The sequence below is a fragment of the Sciurus carolinensis genome, chromosome 7, assembly GCF_902686445.1.
Source record: "Sciurus carolinensis chromosome 7, mSciCar1.2, whole genome shotgun sequence".
Lineage (NCBI taxonomy): Eukaryota > Metazoa > Chordata > Mammalia > Rodentia > Sciuridae > Sciurus > Sciurus carolinensis.
In genome coordinates this window covers 22278937-22300014 of record NC_062219.1, presented here as the reverse complement: position 1 = coordinate 22300014, position 21078 = coordinate 22278937, and the positions used below count along the sequence as shown (strand labels likewise).

The following is a 21078-nucleotide window of genomic DNA, read 5'->3' as shown; positions in this document are numbered from 1 at the left end:
AAAAATTGCATTTTGGATAGTTGGGGAACACATGTAATAGGGCATGCATGTCTTCCAGCAATATTTATCAGGATTTCATCCAGAGAAAATTTAAGAACAAACAGGGGTGGCCTTGTAAGGACAAAATTTGATCACCTGAAAATTCTTACCTGGAATCATCTGCATCTGTAGAGTTATGGCTGTTGGGAAGATGACAAAGTAAAACCATGCATATTTAATTGTGTTGGGCATTACCAACTTACATTCCAGTAATACTAGAGCCCCTTTGTCAGAGACACTTAGTGTGGTTAATCTAAAAACTGATTTGAAACAGTTTATCATAAATACATATTTTAGACATTTGAGCTTAAAATATAAATACTCTTTATTTGCCAATGACTTCCATAGGACCTAGGCCTTTTCTAATTCAGTAGAATGCCCCACTGAGTTGGGGCATTGGTGGCGGAGTGGTTAGCAGAGCTGTCATCCAGAGGAGGTCCACTGTAGGTGATCTGTAATTCTTTCCTGTACAAATCACGTGCATTTCATTACATGGCTGTGAACCAGAGAAGCAGAATTTTTGTACATTTTTACTATAATTCCCTCCAATTTGTTAGTACTCTTTTGCCTACACTTAACAAGTAGTTTTTTTTTTTAAAACCTGGACATTTTATCTGTTCTTTCTAAAGTATTAAACTTGGCTCTCATGGAAACTATATCTTTTCACACTCATCAACTAATAGTCTTATTAATAAAAGTTCAACTTGCATAATCAATTTGGTAAGCATAGTAGTTTCCCAGGGCTGCTATAACAAATTACTATTAACTGGGAAGCTCAAAACAAAAGATTTGGTTAGAAATCCAAAATCCAAGGTATCAGTAGGACCACACTCCCATTGCAGGCTCTAGGGAAGATCCTTCTAGTCTTCCCCTGCCTCTTCCAGCCTTTGGTGGCCCCACGCATTCCTTGATTTATATAGTAACATAACCCTAATCTCTGCTTCATCTTCATAAGGCATGTGTGTCTCTGTGTCCTTTTCTAAAGTCTCTTTGAAGGATACTGTCATTGTATTTGGGACCTACCCACATCCAATATGTGCTTGTCTCAATCCTTAATTACATCTGTAAAAACACCATTTCCAAGTGAGATCATGTTCATAATTGTTGGGAACACTATTCAACCCATTATAGTCACATACTCAACTAACCTTTGGTTTGTACTTATTTCAGCAAGTGGAAATGGATGTTCTTAGCAAATAAAAGCCCTGGGCATCAATCTGTGTACTTTAACAAGGAAATGGAGGAGAGCATCAGTTTATCTAGTGAGATGATTAAATGGAGATTACTTTAAACTGCCTGTATTTCATACTTTCAAACTTGCATAAATATGCTTGTTATTATATATGTATAAAAGTTGGATATGGGCATTTATTTTGTTTGGAAATTAGGCAGGAAGATTCTTATCTAACCAGGTTTTTCACTTAATCAAAATGAAATGAAGGTTTGTTCTAATGAATATTTATTTGAATAGTCTTACCTTTATGAGCAGTTACATTGCTTCAATATGGCGCTCAGAAGAAAGTGAGATAAATCTTATTTTTTAAATGGCAAAATCAACATCAATGTCTACATTAGTCAATCTAAAAATTTGCCTTTAATATATAGTTCAATTTACTCTATCTTCAATGTTTAGTCATTAAAAGTACATCAGAAGTGGCTGAGTTGTAGCTCAGTGGTAGAGCTTGCCTAGCACGTGTGAGGCACTGGTTTGATCCCCAGCACCACATATAAATAAATAAAATAAAGGTATCATGTCCATCCACAACTAAAATTAAAAAAATAAATAAATAAACAGGAGATATAGTTTTTTAAAAAAGTAAATCAAAAGTTACTAAAATTCAAGTAAGGCAATTTTGTGCCTATGAGTACTCTCAGAAAAGGATTAATTCCTGGGAGGATAAAAACTATTGGGTTAGATAGTTGAAAGGTCACTTAATCCTTGCCTTCTATGCCTCAAATCACTTTGAGAATTTGGAGTGTTTTGAATCCTTGTTATAATACTAGTATAATAGTGTTCTACCCAAATTATATTCACCTGGAACCACTGAATATGAGCTCACTTGGAAATGGTATCATTACAGTTGTAATTTACCCAGTGGTACTACATTTCACATATAAGCAAGATATACCTTACATAAATCTAAATTTATGATCCTATACTTTTTTCTATGTAGTCTGGTTATTGGCAAAACATCAGCACCTCTGGATGCTGAATTTTTTCAGGTGGCCCCCTCATTGCTACTCATTTACTAAACCCTGTATCTAACTATGATTTCCTGAACTAGTCCCATTTTTATCATAGCTTCATTTTCAATTTTAAGAGGTAAAGATGGGCAGGTGTTCCAGTCAGGTTTTTTGCTGCTGTGACTGAAAGACCCAACCGGCACAATTGTAGAGGACGAAAAGTTTGAGGGCTCACAATTTCAGAGGTCTCAGTTCATAAATGGCCAGCTCCATTTCTCAGGGCTTGAGGTGAGGCTGAACATCATGGTAGAAGAATGTGGCAGAGGAAAGCAGCTCATGTAGTGATCAGGAAGCAGAGAGAGGTCGCCACTTGCCAGATACAAATATATACCCCAAAATCACACCCCTAATCCCCACCTCCTCCAGCCACACCCCCACCTGCCTCCTGTTACCAATTAATCCCAGTAGGGATTAATTCACTGATTAGGTTAATGCTATAACCCAATCATTTCTCCTCCAAACCTTCTTGCGTTTTTTGCACATGAACTTTTGGGGGGAATACCACATCTCAACCAAAACAGCAGGGAAGGAATTTAAACAATTCACAAGTTTTGGGCTCAAAAATAATTTCCTCAAACAAATGACCTACTTTTGCATTAAAATTATTATTGATACCATTTGGTTTGGATTTTGTTTTGTCATTTTCTTTGTTTGTTGGTTAGTTTCTTTTTTGTTTTGTTTTTCTTCACCTAATGTTTGGGATTATGAAAATCTACATGGAGTAGATCTCGAATAAAATGTTCATTGGGATTAGGACTACTGAAATATTTATCCACATAAATGCTTTGGCATAACTTCAAATATTTAATTATTGCAAATGAATCCCAGCTACTTCGGAGGTAGAGGCAGGAAAGTCACTTGAGTCTGGAAATTTGAGGCCAGTCTAGTCTAGTGAGACCCTGTCTCAATTCAACAGGGGAAAAAAAAAAGTTGTTTCAAGAACTTCAGCAATGAGTAATTTTTAAAAAGTTCTCAACCTCGACATGATTTTAGGAAATAAATATAATTAATAATGTTTTATCTCACTATTTGAAGGATTTTTTTTGAAACACATCTGCATTTGACTGTAACAAAATGAAGCCCATAGAATTTCAAATAAAGATATGGCTATATAGAACATATTTTGTTGAGGGGAATGAGTTCTTTAATAAATTTTCATTAAACTTACATTTTAAAAATCAGCATTATTTTTGACTCATTCTAAGAGAATATCTGAATAGATGTCCTAATTTTCAACTAGGGTTTTCAACTTCAGTTTGCTTGAAGGCAAATAAACAAATTTAAGAATTTAAGTTGGACTTCGAATTAACCCATCTTCAAAAACAGACCCACACCTCTAATCTCATAGTCTTTCTAACCTCCCCCCACCAAAACTGGAAGACTATGTTCTAAAATATTAGTAGTGATAAATCTGAGCAGCAATTTCATCTTTGAGCATTTCTCTTTTAAAATATCTATAATGAACATGTATCAGTTTTATAAATAAGATGGGGAAAGACTATTACTGGATATATTGGAAATATAAATTGAGCCAAATTTATTAAATACCTGTATTGTATGCTAGGGCTGCCATAACAAAACAAGACACACACACACACACACACACACACACACACACACACACAAATAAATTTAAAAAAAAATTAACAACAACAACAAAAAAAACAGTCTAGGTGGCTCAAACAACAGAAATTTATTTTCTCACAGTTCTGGAGGCTGGAGGTCCAATATCAAGGTACTGGCAGATCTAGTTGATTTGATGCTTCTATCCTGGGCTTGCAGATGGTTACCTTCTTGCTTTGTTTTTTTTTTTTTTTTTTTGGTTGGTTTGTTTTTGGGGTACCAGGGATTGAACTTCAGGGGCATTCAACCAGTGAGCAACATCCCCAGCCTTATTTTGTATTTTATTTAGAGACAGGGTCTCGCTGAATTGCTTAGTGCCTTGCTTTTGCTGAGGATGGTTTTGAACTTGCGATCCTTCTGTCTCAGCCTCCTGAGGATTACAGGCATGTGCCACCATGCCTGGCTCTTGCTATATTTTAACATAGCTTTCTTCTGTGCTCTTGCATCTCTGGTATCTTTCCCTTATAAGGACACCAGTCCTATCGAATTAGAGCCCTACCCTTATGTTCACTTAATCTTAATTACCTCTTCATAAATCTCTATTTCCAGATATAGTCACATGGGGGGTTAGGACCTTCAACGTAAGAATGGGGGCAGCGACACACAATTCATAGCACCACCAATTCCTAGCAAAACTAAAACAAAAAATTATTCCACCTCTGACTCACACATGGAAATGAATTCAATGTGAAGAGAAGAAACTGAAATGGTAAAGTGCACTGAGAGGTTAAAATAATAACAGGAGTAATTTAGGCAATGAGGGAGAAAAGGAAGAGAGGGCTGTGTTGTCTAATTACTTGATTTTTCTTGATCAGTTTTACGTTTGCTTTCCCCACGTGGTATAATTAGAGACACCTAACATTTCCTAGTGTAGAGCTGACTGACGCACAGGCCTCTCTGCTGCACTTACATCACGTTAGTTATTGCAAGAGCCCAGCCCCATTCGCAGGGCATTTGAGGAAAGCTTAGCTGTGGCAGTTCTACCGTAATGCCATCTGGCTTTGAAGAAATCCAGTTAAGTTGCTGTCCGTGTCCCAGTAGTTTTACCTGAAATTAGAAACATGCAAAGTCTCCAGATGCATCTCACTCCGATCCACCCACTTTCTTTGGGGAAGGAGTGATTGATATTTCTAACACAGCACATTGACAGAAGATACATTTTTACCTTTAGTGAGTCACAAATTTTAACTCAATTGAGTGAATACATCTATCTTTTTCCTTTATTATTCTCAAGAAGAAAATAAAAGTGTACAGAGACTGGGGGAGACAGAATCATAAAGCTTGAATAGAGTGTCCAAGGTGGGGAAATGCCAAAGAATCAGATAGAAAAAGACTGGAACCAGTCTGTTCAACCAAGGCCTGCCCAGCTCTTAACACTAAATGTTTGGAGAAACACTCCCTTCTTTAGCCCCTGTTCCTCCCCAGATTTTCCAATAGTCTCCACTAATCCATAATATAAAAATTTAATCAGTTACTGCTGTAATTGTTTTACAGCCTTAATCTTAATTATACTAAGTGGATTAAACAAGTTATTCCCTACATATGCTAGGAGTATTTTGAACCATAACTTCATCAGATGGATTAATATAAGAACAAAATCCCCTACTTTTATTTTTTTGCTGTCAAAAAGCCTCTCATATGCTAGATCAGCAGTCTACCAAGAAAATATTCATCAATAGCTTTGCATTAATGGACTTTTAGGCTATAACCCTTTTTAGTTTTATTTTGAATCAGGATCTCATTAAGCTGGCCAGAGTGGCCTTGAATTTGTGAGCCTCTTGCTTCAACCTCCCAAATAGCTGGGATTATAGACATGCACCATCACGCCCAGCATCTCGTGCATTTTTAAATCATGATATTAACTGGTACCAAAGAAAACGTAGATAAAATTAAATAATGTCATATCCAGACTTCAAAGGTGTACCTAAACTTTAGATTTGAAGTTCATCTTCTTTCTGTCTGATCAACCATAGTGTTACAAATGAAATGTGGTAAGTGATAGCAAGAGGCTCATTTAAACAACTCTCCAAAGGAATCATCAACATCTTAAGAATAAGCCATAAAATATATCAAAATGGACTGGCCATCAGAGCTGGTGGTTACAACAGTTAAATTAAGATAGTAGGGTAAATAGCCAGGCATGGTGGTACATGCCTGTAACCCCAGAGACTCGAGAGGATGAGGTAGGAGAGTTGCAAGTTCAAGGCCAGTCTCAGCAACTTAGCAAGGAGGGCCTTTGCTAAGCAACTTTGCAAGATCCTGTATCTAAATAAAACATATTTGTTTTAAAAGGCTGGGATGTGGCTCAGTGGTTAAGTGCCCCTGGATTCAATCCTGGGTAGAAAAAAAAGTAGGTTCATGACATCTTAAATCGTACATCATATGTATTCTGGGCCAGGGTGTCAGAGGAAGCACCTGAATTTCAATTTTATGAAAAGATCAGTAAACTTGAACAATGTAAAATGACTAAAGGACTGTGTCTATTTTATATTAATATGTATGGAGATAATGTATCTGTTTTCTAAGTTTAGTTTTCTTAGAAAAAAATTTCAAAAAAATTTTGGCCAAACATTTGCAATTGATGAAACTCATTTCAAAGTTACTCTTATTAGCTATAAGAGGAACATACATAAGGTTCCCCTTGAAATTAAAACAAGTTATGATCTCATTAGGATATTTAAGTCAGCAATTGAAAGGAACAATAAAAAGGAAATTTCCTCTTACCTCTGTTTCCCCCAGGATACCTTTGGGTTGACCAAGAAAGAGCTTTCCTGAGGTAGGCCACTTAAGGAAGATGGCATAGACTAATTTTTCCCTAGGTTTAGATGTATACCTGGTTAAAAGAAAAAAATAGAAAGTATAGTAACAAGTTAAATCCCACATTTCTCCTTATTTATGGGTCAGGTCTAGTATTATTTTAGAAATAATTCTATGTGGTAAATATTTACCAAGCTGTCCATTAATAAAAAGGAAAGAGAATAGCCCCCTTGTGGTATAAATAGCACTTCTCTCCATTCCTCCAATACTAACATGAAGTTCTTAGGAGAAAAGAATGTTCTTTGGCTAGTGCTCTTCTCAGACTGCTCTCATGGAGCTGGAAATGAAGGATGGGAATGAACTAAGTAGGTAGAACACAAGGGCTAGATGGCTTTCCACCTGCTTATTCAAATCTTCCCAGACATGCATGTGCCAACTGTTGTATTGTGTTCAGTTAGGGATCCAAGGAGAACAGCACTCAGCTAGTTTATAGTGAAAATTTTAAATCAAGACTTCCATTTTGGACATACAGCTTTACTATACTCGTTACTATACTATCCAAGTGGAAATAGACATGTGGAGAGGTCTTCAATAGGTCATTTGAAGCCAAGAAAATGGATAGATCAACTTGGAAATTAAGAACTAGAGAGAAAATTTGAAGCCCAAGGAGTAAGCCACAGGGCCTCCAAGATTCAGAAGTGGAGAAAATCAGGCGGGACCAACAAAAGAGATTATAAAGCAACTGCCAAGCGGTGCAATGAAAACCAGGAGAAATGGCAGTCAACTGAGGCAAAGGCTGCCAAAATGTTCAGAAAAATGGAAGAGTGGGAATTAATCACCAGAGGCGACAGGGGACTTGGTAACAGCAATTATGAGGAGTATAGGGAGTGGAAGTCTAACTACAGTGGGTTCAAGAGGAAAACCAGAGCAGAAAGTTGGAGATTCTCTCAAGATGTTTTGCCCTAAAGGAAAGAATGAGTAGGTATCTATAAATGGAAGTAGAGTCAAAAGAACTTTTTTTAAGATGAAAGAAATAACATGTTCATATGCTGATGGGAATAGATTTAGAAAAAGGGGAGAACTGAAGATGCAATCCAAAACTACTTTGAAAATCTATACTACAATAAAATAGAAAATCATGAAGACGTTGACAAATTTCTAAGGACATGTGGCCTGCACAAATGGAATCAGGAGGACATACAAAAGTTAAACAGATCAATTTCAAGCAATAAAACCGAAGATGCCATCAAAAGCCTACCAACAACAACAAAAAGCCCAGGACCAGACGAATTCCCAGCCAAGTTCTACAAGACCTTCGAAGAAGAACTTACACCAATACTACTCAAAGTATTCTATGAAATAGAAAAGGCGGGAATCCTTCCAAACTCATCCTATGAAGCTAGCATCACTCTGATACCAAAACCAGACAAAGAAACAACCAGAAAAAAAACTTCAGATCAATATCCCTGGTGAACATAGATGCAAAAATTCTTAATAAAATCCTGATAAATCACATACAAAACCATATTAAAAAGATAGTGCACCATGATCAAGTGGGGTTCATTGCAGGGATGCAAGCCTGGTTCAACATATGAAAATCATAAACATAATCCATCACATCAATAGCTTAAGGACAAGAATCACATGATTATCTCAACAGATACAGAAAAAGCATTTCACAAGATTCAGCATCCATTCAAGTTCAAAACACTAGAAAAGCTAGGGATAGTAGAAACATACCTCAACATTGCAAAAGCTACATATGCTAAACACAAGGTCAACATCATTCTAAATGGAGAAAAATTGAAAACTGTCCCGCTAAAAACTGGAACAAGACAAAAATGCCCTCTTTGACCACTCCTATTCAACATAGTCCTGGAAACCCTAGCCAGAACAATTAGACAAAAGAAAGAAATTAAAGGAATATGAATAGGAAAAGAATAGCTCAAACTATCCCTATTTGCCCAGACGTGATCTCTTAAAAAAAAAAAAAAAAAAAAAAAATCTCCATCAGAAATCCTCTAGAACTCAGTTGAATTCAACAAAGTACCAGGATATAAAACAAACACCTGTAAATCAGTTGCATTCCTATACACCAATGACAAATCAGCTGAAAAAGAAAAACTATTCCATTCACAATAACCTTAAAAAAGAGTTGGGGAATCGATCTAACAAAAGAGGTGAAATATCTCTACAATGAAAACTTCAGAACACTAAAGAAAGAAATTGAAGACCTTTGAAGAAGGAAACAGCTCCCATGTTCCTGGATAGGCAGATTAGGTAGTATGGCAGCTTAATAGTGTCAAAATGGCCCTACTACCAAAAGTGCTGTACAGATTTAATGCAATTCCTAATAAAATTCCCATGACACTCTTCATAGAAATAGAAAAAGCAGTCATGAAATTCATTTGGAAACATCAGAGGCCCAGAATAGCCAAAGCAATCCTTAGCGAGAAAAGTGAAGCAGGAGGCAACACAATACCAGACCTTAAATTATTCTACAGAGCTATAGTAACAAAAATGGCATGGTATTGGTACAGAGTAAAAAAGGAGAATTGCTACAATAATCCTTAAGTATCTGTTTCAAGATGGAATCCATAAAACAAGAATTAAGACTGGGGCTGTAGCTCAGTGGTACAGTCCTGGCTTAGCATGTGCAAGGCCCTGGGTTAGATCCTTAGCACCACAAATGAACAAAAAGTCCCCAAGAATTGACCTTAAATTAAAGTGATATAAATTGACACTGTACATGTGCACATGTGTTTCTAGTGACATTATTTGTCTAGGGGCAGCCATGGATATGTGGAACTGAACTTAACCAAAGCTAATGTTCCATTAAGTGAATAAATCAGAGAGAGACTAAGGAGCTGAGGGCATGTGCAGTGAATTAATTGCAGCGATGGGCCAGAGATCTGACCTGGATAAGGAAGAAAAGAAAACTTGAGAGGGCTGAGGGGTAGCAAAGGTAGAACAGACAAGATCCCTAGGAGAGAGGTCACACAGCAAGTTAGAAAGATGAGTAGATGCAGTAAAATCACTAAGAAGTATTCTAAGAACTGTTCTGGAAAGAGGGATAGTGAGCCAGGGCTAAACTCTCAAAGGATTTCAAGGTTTGACCTGGGAGTCTGCAGATGACCATAAGCAGAAGCGGGGTGTGGGGCAGGCAGGATGCCCAGCTGAGAAGAGCTCCAAGAGCCAGGGAGACCCAGGGTCACTTGGACTAGAAGGTGATGGAGCCAGACACTCAGCTTCATAAGTCACATTAAATATTTTGTCTTTTATTTTTAGTTATCGAAATAAACTCTTGATAGAATAATTATCAATGATTGTGAAATTAAAATTGCAGAAGCAAATTCTAAAACTAGATTTAAACTATCTGTAACAGGAAGAATTGGCACTGAGTTCTCATTATGGCTTCTCCAAGATGCAACATTTGTAAGAAATTTTACCATTATTTGCCTCTGTATAGATTGCCTTACTTATTTTCTTCAGTGAGTTGACTATAGGTTTTAAGTTGTAAGTCAAGTAAGATTGAACGAGAACATTTAGTTTAATCTTCTGATTCGTATTTGATAGGCAGTACTCACTTAAGTGCACAGGGGTGCAATTTTAGAATTTCGCTGACACTGCATGTATGTATACATATGAAGGCCTCACATCAAAAACCATTAGGTTTGCAGTGTGATTTGGGTACTCATTGGCACACAGAAACTTCCCAAAGTCAGAGAGAAGCTTGAGGAAAAACTTTTACAAAAATATTAGTTAAAGAAAATTAAGCAAGTTAAGATAGTTTTAAAGAAGCATCAGGTTTAGATTTATTAGCATAATATAAACAAGTAACACATTTTTTCATCAATAAGAATAATGCTGTTTTGGGCCAATTTTTTTCCAATTTTTTTTAATTGCAGTAAGATATAACACAATTTATCATCTTAAACTTTTTTAAGTGTATAGTTCAGTGTTATTAGATACATTCATAATGTTATACAACCAACACCACCATCCATCTCTATAACTCTCTTGAACTCAGCTCTGTACCCATTAATCACTTCCCATCTCCTTCTCTCCCAACCCCTGGCAACTACTACTCTAAATTCTGTCTCTGAGTTTGACTACTCTATATACCTCTCAAAATGGAATCACATGGTATTTGTTTTGGGTTTATTTTATTTTCCAGAGCAACAAGAATGTTTATCTATGCATAGTATACATAGGAATTTCCTTCCTTTTCAAGGCTGAGTAATATGTAGATACCACAGTATATGTACATGACATCTTTTCTTATCCATTCATCTGTCAACGGACTCTTGGGTAGCTTCCACATTTTAGCTATTGTGAATATAATTCTGCTACGAGCATAGGGTATACAAGAATTCAGTGGTAAAGCACTTGCCCGGCACATATGCCACTGTGGGTACTCTACCTAGAAGTAGAATTCGTGGATCAAGGGCTAATCCCATGGTTAATTTTTGGAGGCACTGCCATATTGTTTTCTAAGTAGCTGTACCATTTTCCATTCCCTCTAACAGTGCTCTGGGTTCCAATCTGTCCACATCCCATCAACACTTACTTGCTTCTTATTTTTTAATAGTAGTCATCTTAGTGGACATGAGGTAGGATCTCATTATGGATTTTATTTGCATTTCCCTAATGATTAGTGATGTTCAGTATCTTATCTTGTGCTTGTTGGCCACCGGACAAATTCAACCAGTATAGCTGTTGTCTCAGTAGGAGGACAGATACCTGGGGTCTCCTACTTGGCCATCTTCCCAAAATCCTCTGTAATTTGGCTTTTTTCTCCTCCCTTGGATACCTCTTGCTTTGTAATATGATAGGATGTAACATCTGCAAAAGTTAGAATTTACTGAAATGATTCAACAGTAAGTAATCTGTTTTAGATTAACCACTCAGCATTTTCAACTTCTTTGAATGGCTTACAGTCTTATGAGAGCTGACAATTTAGGGCTAAAGTTTGTCCACCACTAGAAGATATCTAGAATTTGAAAAACATTAAGTGTTCAAAAATATGCTAATTCTTCTCCTTCTCTTTGTATTTGAGTGAAGTTGGAAAGTACTTTGGATGCGTTATCCTGTTATTCCCTTGTTATCCTGCTCTTTTTATCTTTGAGAAATTTAAATGCCTTCCTCTATCAAATGGTACTTGGTAACCAGAAGGACTTACCACACATCTGGGGTGACACTGTCGTTCTGGGATCGCCAAGTGTGGGTTTCATAAATGGCTTCCCCGTTGACCTTTAGCCAGGTCCCCATTTGCCTTAATCGCTCCTCAAAAATTGCAGAAATGGTGCCATCTAGTGTGGGCCCAATATTCATCAAAAGATTTCCTCCGCATGCAACTGTTTCCACAAGTTGCTAGAAAATTAAGAATAAACACAGTTCTTAGGTCAAAAAAAATCCATCTTCTATGTGTTAATACATTGTAATTTTCTATGTACATTTAGTCACTATCTGGAAGAACAAACCGAGACATAGAATAATGCCCTGAGTTTGTAGGTCACTGAGCTACCCCAATCGTAAAAAAATCATTCCTACACAACCTCACTATTAAGAACATGACAATTTTTTTTAAGTTTTTTTTTTTTATTGTAAACAAATGGGATACATGTTGTTTCTCTGTTTGTACATGGCATAAAGGCATACCATTTGTGTAATCATAAATTTACATAGGGTAATGTTGTTTGATTCATTCTATTATTTTTTCCCTTCCCCCCCACCACTCCCACCCCTCTTTTCCCTCTATACAGTCCTTCCTTCCTCCATTCTTGCCCCCCTCCCTAACCCTAACTCTAACCCTAACACTAACCCCTCCCACCCCCCATTATGTGTCATCATCCACTTATTAGCAACATGACAATTTTTAACAGCCATTAGACACTTTACTGTACCTTCACCAATTCTTCAATTGTAAGATAGTCGCCAATTCCAGCGTCCCTCCTATAGCCCCAGGAAAACTTGTCTATTGTCATACAGTTTTCCCACTTATGTGGTAAAAGGTGTCCTGGGTTATATCGATCACTGCAGGTATAGTAGCCACCATGCTTACAGATGCAGCCAGCTCCCCAACGATCATTGGTGACTACCGTGTTCCGAACTGGGCTGAAATGAGAAGTATAATTTTTTTTCAAAGAAAAAGTGTCTTATATGCAAAAAGAAATGTCACTGAAAAAAGGTCTAGCTGAAATTCACTCCTGAAAAATGACCACAGCATGACAAAGTGGGACCCCTAAGGTTCTGAAGTCAAATAGAGCTGGGTTGATTGGAGTCCTGCTCCGTCAGCCTTCTAGCTCCAAGGCCTAGAGCAGGTTATCTCCTCTGAATAACCAACCACCTCATTATTACTAGAACAAAAATAATGGATGTAAAACAGCCCAGTGCCCAGCACACACTGCATGTATAAGCGCATTATACTATTATGTGAACCTCTGCCTCCCACGCTGTGGATGGCAGCCCGAACTAGATTTATACCCAATATATTTTTCTCTAATAATCTCAAATGTATATTCCAGCCTTTCTCTTCTAATTGTGCCTAAAAATGAAAAATCTCAGAAAAATCAACTGCTTAAATCATGTGAAATATCCTCACAACATGTCTTATCATGACTGGTAGTTCACACAGAGGAAACTCACTGCACTTAAAGAAGGCAGTTTTTTTTTCTTTTGTCATGTAGAATACATTTAATCATTAACAACATCTTTACTCTCTACTGTTTCATTTAATGCATTTTAATACAGCTCATAACAGGTCTTGGTGTCAATTTTTTCAGATCAAGTCAGATACAACTTCTTGAGCATACTTAAGGTCACTGCCCCCTCTCCCACGCTAATGTGAGAAGTTTGTGCTGTATCAAGAACAAATGTTCCAATCTTAGCACATCACAGCCATGACAACTTGGATGTGTCTTGGGAGTGGGTGGCTTTTGTTCTGAGAACATAATCCTGGTGTAGATGTAACTGAGATGTGCCTTGAATTCAGAAAATGTTTTCCATTGTTTTCAAAATATTTGTTGTAGATGACAGAAATTCCCTTGCTAAAGATGAAAATCTTCCTCCTCTACATTTAGCACCTCCAAGGAAGCAGTTTTGATTCACAAACCAAAGCAGATGGCTTCCAGTCTTTTCCCTTGGAAGGAATGCCTGGAAACACTATCATTTTGGGTATCAAGAATTTTCCAGAACATGTATTTACATGCTTTGTGGACCCAGGAAGTAAAAGCAGAAGGCTTCCTGGCTTCATGGCACAGTATCTAGTGCTTTCCAAAAAGTAAATGCGATGCCCGTGGTCCTAGCCCAACGGAGGAGTTCAACGAGAGCTCCCAGTTCATACAGGACAGGCCTGCACATGCAAGGAAGTAACAGGAAAGAAGAGGAAGAGGTCACAATGCTGAAGACGACTGCAAAGAGCTTGGGCAAGGCTGACTCAGACAGGGTGGTAAGGTGGGAGGATAAAAAGAAGCAATTAGAGGAAAGGGAAAGCGCGTAATCAAAACATAGCACATGGACCATAACAGACCAGAGTCGTTGATTAAAAGAAGGACCCACAAAAACAATACTTTAAAGTTCTTGATCCTGTGATTCTTAGTCTGACTTCAAAATCACACAACAAAGTTGTCTTTGGCTCCGAATTTGTTTACTTCTGATAATTCCAAGTAAATATTGATACAGCTAATAAGCATTATTTATGATTTCCTTCCTGATAAGGGACAGACCTGAGTGGTAAGAACAGGAGGTTAAGGGAATAATTCTTTAAACTGGTCCTTCTGTGCTAACCTCCAAATGTTTTCTCTTTTAAAAAGTTATTGCACGACTGGGGTTGTGGCTCAGGGGTAGAGTGCTTGCCTCAAATGTGTGAGGCCCTGGGTTCAATTCTCAGCACCACATATAAATAAATGAATAAAATAAAGATCTATCAACATCTAAAACAAATATTAAAAAACAAAAGCTATCACATGCCTGGCTTAAGTAGTCAGGATATGTCTCAGCAAACTACCTGTTATCTGAAGAAGAAATGTAGGCACAAAAAGTCATAAGAAGAGTACAAGTTACTCTGAAGTAGGGGCACTTTTATGACCCTTATACAGACCTGACCCCGGAACTCAAGGAGATAAAGATCATTCCTCCTAAGCATAAAATCTGTAAGAACAGGTTCAAAATAGAATCAGTCAGCATTGTCCAAAGTGACCTACGGTTGTCATGGCAGTGGGGACTCAAAGGTCTGATATCGTCCTGCTGAGGTGGGGCTCTAGAAACTTTCCTTGGAACCCCCAGTAAAAGTGGATGGCAGGAGAGGCACACTGTCCCTCTCCTCTCTAGGAGGACCTACTCTTTCCCTTAAAAGTGTGCCCTTTCCCCTTTCCTATTGCTTCCAAAAAACTCATGCCTGTAACTCTGAGCAACATGTCTGAAATCTTTCTGACTTGATCACAGAATAGGGATTTGGAGAAGGGGTCTCCGTGCTGCCTCAGTTTTTTGGCAGACTCCAACATTTTTGCACTTTCATATCACAGATGAGCCTAAAAGGAAATATTTCAAGAAGTATGTGAATTTAAATGCGATATGCATATAAGGAGCGCCTGGGCAATCACAGTCCCCTAACAGCATACATACCTTTCATTGTACAACCAGGCTAAGAAGGTTGTGCTGTTCCAGTAGGAATCTGGTGCCCCTCCGTCTCCATCCGACCACAGAACCTCAGGCTGGTACCTTTTCACCAACTCATAGAGCTCAGGCAACGTCTTAGAAACTGGAAAGTGTTGCTTACGGAAGGAACTGGATGCATCTTCAAGGAAGATCGGATGAAACCATTCAAAAAGGGAATAGTACAGTCCAAAACGCAAGTCAGTTCTGTTCCTGATAGCCACTTCAAGTTCCTTGACGATGTCCCTCTTCGGTCCCTCATCTACAGCATTCCAGTTCCAGGAATATTCTGAACCCCACAAAGTAAAGCCTGAAGGTGACATTAAAAAGCATCATCAATTTTACTTCAGTAAATTTCCACCATAATAATGCCCAAACAATGCTGATGTAAAATATAAATAACTATTTCAACATATGACCACTGTTTAGCAATTTTTTCACAATATATATTCTTTTCTTATAAGAGAAACAAATGAGAATTTAAACAGGGTGGAACCTAGATCTTTAAAAACATCATTTGGGGTACACTGTAAGGTCTGCATCGTGTGATCTATCTCCAATGTCTTTCCCCTTAAGACTTTGAGATCCTTGAGGGACAGTATCATGACTATCATTGGCTTCACTATGCCCAGCTGACTGCTGGCACAGGGTCAAAGCAAAGTAAACAACCAACCACAGCAGAATGCTCCAAGAGGACACCTTCCACACCCACAAGCTGAACAACGACCACCACTGTTTACGATGAGGATCCCGAGATGCATTCCTGCAAGTTTCTTATCTGACTTCTCATCCAAACACAAAGGTAAACTGCTTGGTTGTAGGATTTTATCATGGTATGATCCTTAGAACACTAGCGATCCATGTGTAGTAAATCCCCGTGAGCTTGATAAGTCATTTAACCAACAGGCAGAAAAGACACTACTTCCCAGTAGTTTCATGCTATCCACCTCATCCTACTCTAAACCCATAAACTTAGATGTTGCTTTTTAAATCACCCAAAAGTGAATAATTTACCAATTAAATAGTTGAGAAAAATAGTATACCATTACATAAGCATTTTGAAATAATTCATATTTTAACAGGAATTGGCATTTAGATTGCTAGTTGTTCTATATAAACATGTTCAAAGAGAGATATAAGCTGAAATGCTTAAGAAACAATATGAAAGACTCAAACACAGTTAGATGGAGTCAAGAAACAATATGAAAGACTCAAACACAGTTAGATGGAGTCACAGGTACCCTGTTACTGTTCCAGTCAAGTCTAAGAGAGTCTTTGAGAACAGACATTCATCAGACACCTTTGGTGATTCACTTTACTCTTATAAATTAGGACAAGTGTTAAGATTGAGTCTCTCTTCAGATTTATTTTAAGGAGTTTTTAAAATAGTTTGCACTTATTCCAAAGATGTTCATGGTAAACTTCAAAGCAGTGTTAATATTTGAGGTCTTAACTCAAAAATTTTCGACTTAACAGACCCTAATGTCAGGCAGTACAGTAACCACTAGGATCTTTGACTCAGTATTGCCACCATAAGCTCACACAGTTATAGTTCCTCCTGAGACCAGCAGTGCATTTTCCATTAAAAAAAAAAAAATCTGACAACAATGGTCCCTGAGAATGTATAAAGGCAGGCTGTGTCATCTGTCCTCACAATTTAAGGTTATTGGTTGATGGTGGTGGTGGTGGTGTTTCTATAAGCTCACTATGTAATACTTTGTGCCATAGAGGTTGGGGAAGTTCATAGATATTAGGAAATTAACATGATCTCAAGCAAACACTTAATAAATATCCATCTCAGCAGGAGAAATATCTATAAGGAAGAATAATGAAGCTAAAGACTGTGGTCTGGGGGAAAATATTCTAAGATAATTCCAGAGTTTTGGTCCTCCCTTCCTATGTCCTTCGTTCTCTTAGAGAAAACAATGAGGCAAATTTTCTTTTATCAAGGCAAAGACAGTCATGCAAAGTAAACTACCTAATGAATTATCATGCCTTTGGGACAATAATAATTTGCTGATGTGTCCTGGGTCTTATGGATACTGAGTGGTAATAGCTGGAGTCCAACCTGTTAGTGTAGGATCACGGTGTTCTCTTTTAGACATTCCTCCATGAACTATATTTCTAGGCACCCTTAATCCTTTTCCCTCCAAGTAATCTGTATTGATCACTAGTAACTTATCCACCATTTACACCATTTGGTCACCTAAGAGTTAGCCAAAAGTACAGTCAGGTATATTAGTAATGAGGCAAGAATGAAGCAACATAGACCTCATGGTGCCTTCACAGAATGTATTCAGAGGAAAGAAAGGTAAGTATGCAATTCTGATCAGAAACTTTCACCTGCCACTCTCATCCTACTTCAGATAGCTTTAGGTGATGCTGGAAAATAAACGTGCATAGAACAAATTGTGACCATCTTGTTCTGTGGAGTATGTGATCTGTATCCCAACTGCCTCTCAATTTAGGTGGAACACGTGGTCCTTAAATTATAAACAAATGCCAGTCTCTACTTTGGAGAAAACTGATCTCATAGGGATGAACTTGCTTTAGCTGTTTCTTCCAAAGGAATGACTTCTCGCTTCCTAGGTACTATCGGCACCGGCTATGCTTACCTTCATGATGTTTGGAAGTCAAGACAACATATTTGGCACCAGAGGCCTGAAGAATATCTGCCCACTGGTTTGCATTAAAGAATTTTGCTGTAAACAGTGGTCCAAAATCTTCATACTTAAAATCAGGAGGGTAATTATCTTTCATAAAGTTCACAAACTTTGGTCTCTTTTCCTTTTGCCAATACCACCTGTGGGAAAAGAAGCAGGAGCACATAAACAGCACAAACATAACCATTTGAAATAATTGCTCCATTCCCCTCTAAATCTCCCCTTTCCTCAAAAATTATCCAGATCCTCTTCACTTCCTCATCAACTTGACTTTGCATTAAGGAAAGCTGATGTAAATCAAAACTACCCTCTTATTTCCCCTCTATGCCCCTGTGAAATCCTCTCAGCTCTGAAATTAAAGCATTCTGGACAACCCAGCTAGCTATTTTCTTAGTTCTTCACTTTTAAATCATACCACCGAGTATGGTCTTTACATATTAAATCCTTTGTAACATAAGAGACTAAGGCTCCAAAAGAGAAGATGACATGCCTAAAACAACATGCAGAAAACACATTTGGGGATGAGAAGAGAAAGAAACACGGGTAAAATTAAGAAGATGCTGTTTTTAACAAGTTATCTCAGGCTTCAAGGATTACTTGTCATATTCATTCATTCTGAGCAACTGTATACTGAGCCTAAACTGCTTCCACAAGGCTACATAAGGAAATGTACATCTAAAACATCTGAGATCAACCCAACAGTAACTATCCTCACAAAACAGATGCCTGCCCATCTCTGACCCAATCTTCAGCCTTGTGGGTCATCTCCTTTTGTAAGAGTACTTCCACAGGATAAGCAAATGCACCGACAGCCCTGCATCCCCAAAGATGACTAGAGGCTCTTCTGGCTGTGAAGACTTCGCTGGTGAACATGATACATGGCGAGTACCGTCCTGTGCCTGGCCAAAGCCACATGCATATTCTCCAAGCTTCCACTGCAGCTAGGACACACAAGTGAAAACTACACTGGCCGGTGGTCCTTGGGGGAAAAGCAGCCTGGGGGTTTCTGAGACTGACTTCTTTCCTAGCAAAAAGGCAAACTGGCCTTCCTGCCTTGGGGCAAGGTTGCAGGCTGTGTGAGTTTTTGATCTGGTCATTGTCACGTGATTCTGAAGGGTCAAGCCCTCGGACAGAGGCTACATCTTTGATTTTATCAATGAGCCAACTACTTCTAAACTTCTTATTCTGTGAGGCAAAAAAGTCCTATTATTACACCATTTACCTGGGATTTTGATACCTCAAAGTGAAAATAGCACTACCGATTCATGGTGTAGTTTTACCTTTTTATTTTTTTTTTCTTCACTTTTCTGTTTGTTTTTATTTTTTATTTTTTACTGCTAGGGATTGAGCTCAGGGTCTCCAGCATGCTGCTAATGATGCTATACCTCCTGTCAACATTTTTATCTTTTAAGTTGATCTGTAAGCCTGGCACAGTAGCACAAGCCTGTAATCACAGCAACTAGGATTCCTCCTCTTGAGGCAGAAGGGTCAAAAGTTCAAGGCCAGCCCAAGCAAATGAAGAGCCTGTCTCCAATTTAAGAAGAAAAAGGGTTGGAGATGTAACTCTGTGGTAAGAATGCTCCTGGGCTCAATCACCAAAACTACAAAAGAAATTGGGACCATCAGAAAACTGAACACAAATATACACACACACATATTCATGTACCCACTCAGTTCCATTGGGAAGAGCTGCACACTTGAAGCACTTAATCAGAAAAGTTTTGTGTAACCGTTTATAAGATCACATGCACTTTTTGATATAGATCTCAGGATGAAAATCTAACACGTTTTTGTGCAGCACCTTTCATTTGGCAGTCTACTAACGATGTGAAGGGGTTTTGTTCTGTTTTTTTGAGACCGTCTCACTAAGTTGCCCAGGCTGACCTCCACCTCCCAACCCTCCTGCCTCAGCATCTCAGGTGGGTGCCCACCATCCATCCCGCCCTCCTTCCGCACACTGGTGTGCTGTGTTAAAATGATCTCAGGTATCACGCCAGCAACTTTTACAGACGGTTCCAACCAGGCAGGGTGGCACACTCCTGAGATCCCAGCGACTCCCGAAGCTAAGGCAGGAGTCCCCTGGGAGTTCCAGACCAACCTGGGCACCTTAGTGAGATCCGGTTTGAAAACAAAATCAAAAGAAAGACGTTTCGCTTATCACAAGCGGGTTTTAACAGGACTTCAAGGCCTAGTGACGGAGAGCGGGCAGGCAGCCGCGGGACAACAGTGGGACGTGGGTGTGAGTCAGGGTCTCCCCCACAGACACTGATGTTTCGGGTCCCTCCATGGCACACGCAGTGTCCTAACTCCGTAAGCGCAACTTTCCAGGAGGTGAGAAGCCAGAGCCGCGGACAGCATCTGGAAACTTGCGGTCACGCGGAAGGACAGTCCAGTGCTCGCCCAGCACCAGGCGCTGACACCGGGCAGGTGAAACTCTGCAAACAGGTGCGCTGAGGCGTGTCCGGGGTCGGTGGGCGGGCGACAAAGAGGAGCCTGCCGGGAGACGAGGGGGCGGCTCACTCACCAGAACCACTCGCTACCGAAGCTGGGCACGGAGAACACGCCCCAGTGGATGAAGATGCCGAACTTGGCCTGGTCGAACCAGGCGGGCAGCGGGCGGGTGTCCAGCGACTCCCAGGTGGGGTCGTAGGGCGCGGCGCAGCTGGCGGGGCCGGGTGGGGGCGGCAGCAGCAGGAGCAGCAGAGGGAGCGCGAGGCGCGTGCGCGCCAGCTCCGGGGACAACATGCCCCCCGGGCGGCGACGATCCCGCCTGCAAGCTCTGGCGGCCCCTGGAGCGCTGTACTTCCGCGTCTCCTCCTCCTAAGTAGGCTCTGCCACTGTCACCTGACCAAGCAGGCCTCGGTCAGATGACCGGCTACCCTCTCCCTGTGAGTAGGGAGTGGCTGCTCTGGGGCCCTTGGACTCAATCAACCCAGGAGGGCTGTCCGGTTCACTTGCATAACTAAGAAGGCCAGTTATTACTTCAAAGCCAGCCCCCAGACTGCTTAGCTAAAACTTCCATTCTGCTTTGAGAAGAAAAAAGTTAGTGTGAATCAGAGACCCGTGACCAGCAACTCTGCCCTCAATCTGGTATTGA

The 21078-nt window shown here is 39.3% G+C and overlaps 1 protein-coding gene across 2 annotated transcripts; it reads right to left on the bottom strand.

Annotated features, from left to right (window-relative positions):
• Positions 1 to 354: 354 nt before the first annotated feature.
• Fuca2 (alpha-L-fucosidase 2) lies at positions 355 to 20806 on the bottom strand. 2 transcript variants are annotated; one of them, XM_047557992.1, is made up of 7 exons: positions 20506 to 20806; positions 17934 to 18121; positions 15289 to 15628; positions 12570 to 12780; positions 11846 to 12036; positions 6631 to 6739; positions 355 to 535 (listed from the first exon to the last, which is right to left on the bottom strand). In XM_047557992.1, exons 1-7 carry the CDS (start codon positions 20724 to 20726, stop codon positions 407 to 409), a joined length of 1389 nt encoding a protein of 462 aa, XP_047413948.1. In that variant the 5' UTR covers positions 20727 to 20806; the 3' UTR covers positions 355 to 406. The 2 variants fall into 2 exon arrangements, with proteins under 2 accessions (XP_047413948.1, XP_047413947.1); XM_047557991.1 differs by lacking the exon at positions 355 to 535 and adding an exon at positions 3954 to 4953 and having other exon boundaries at positions 20506 to 20803.
• Between the last annotated feature and the right edge of the window lie 272 nt (positions 20807 to 21078).